This window comes from Chiloscyllium plagiosum, chromosome 18, assembly GCF_004010195.1.
Source record: "Chiloscyllium plagiosum isolate BGI_BamShark_2017 chromosome 18, ASM401019v2, whole genome shotgun sequence".
NCBI classification, from domain to species: domain Eukaryota; kingdom Metazoa; phylum Chordata; class Chondrichthyes; order Orectolobiformes; family Hemiscylliidae; genus Chiloscyllium; species Chiloscyllium plagiosum.
Window position 1 is genome coordinate 4,408,439 of NC_057727.1, and position 972 is coordinate 4,409,410.

The 972-nt window shown below is 66.0% G+C and overlaps 1 protein-coding gene across 2 annotated transcripts in view; it reads right to left on the bottom strand.

Moving 5' to 3' along the window:
• abtb1 (ankyrin repeat and BTB (POZ) domain containing 1) overlaps positions 1-343 on the bottom strand; it is a 67,509-nt gene extending 67,166 nt beyond the window's left edge. For both annotated transcript variants that reach the window (XM_043707599.1, XM_043707598.1), the window contains exon 1: positions 143-343. In XM_043707599.1, the coding sequence (XP_043563534.1) occupies positions 143-198 (56 nt within the window). In that variant the 5' untranslated portion in view covers positions 199-343. The remainder of the gene's footprint in view (positions 1-142) is intronic.
• Between the last annotated feature and the right edge of the window lie 629 nt (positions 344-972).

Genomic DNA, 972 nt, shown 5'->3' on the forward strand with positions numbered 1-972 from the left:
CCCTCTCTCTCACCCCTCACCCCTCCCCACCTCCTCTTCCTCCCATTCCTCCCCACCCCATTGCCCGGTTTCCCCCGTGCCCACCTCCCTCAGGGCCGTACCCCGCACTAACTGACTGCAGTTGGGCCTCAGCCGCACTCACCGAACTCTGGAGAGTTCCCCCTTCCTGCAGCTGGTGAATAACTCGCTCGTGTCCATCTCTCTCCTTCGCTGAGGCTGAGTATCGATGCATCCACTCCGTTATCCCGGAGCCCCGTGTTGTTTTATTATTTATTACTTAAAGCTCAAGTCAGCGAGTTACCCTCGATAGGTGGTGCTTGCGAACACTTCGAATGTAAACACAGCCCGCTGCCGTCAGAGCGCCGCCTGCCGCCCGGGAGGAGGTACAGGTCCGCCCACCATTGTACAACCGGCCCGTCAGAGCGCCGCCTGCCGCCCGGGAGGAGGTACAAGTCCGCCCACCATTGTACAACCGGCCCGTCAGAGCGCCGCCTGTCGCCCGGGAGGAGGTACAGGTCCGCCCACCATTGCACAACCGGCCCGTCAGAGCGCCGCCTGCCCCCCGGGAGGAGGTACAGGTCCGCCCACCATTTTACAACCGGCCCGTCAGAGCGCCGCCTGCCGCCCGGGAGGAGGTACAGGTCCGCCCACCATTGCACAACCGGCCCGTCAGAGCGCCGCCTTCCGCACGGGAGGAGGTACAGGTCCGCCCACCATTGTACAACCGGCCCGTCAGAGCGCCGCCTGCCGCCGGGAGGAGGTACAGGTCCGCCCACCATTGTACAACCGGCCCGTCAGAGCGCCGCCTGCCGCCCGGGAGGAGGTACAGGTCCGCCCACCATTGTACAACCGGCCCGTCAGAGCGCCGCCTGCCGCCGGGAGGAGGTACAGGTCCGCCCACCATTGTACAACCGGCCCGTCAGAGCGCGCCCTGCCGCCCGGGAGGAGGTACAGGTCCGCCCACCATTGCAC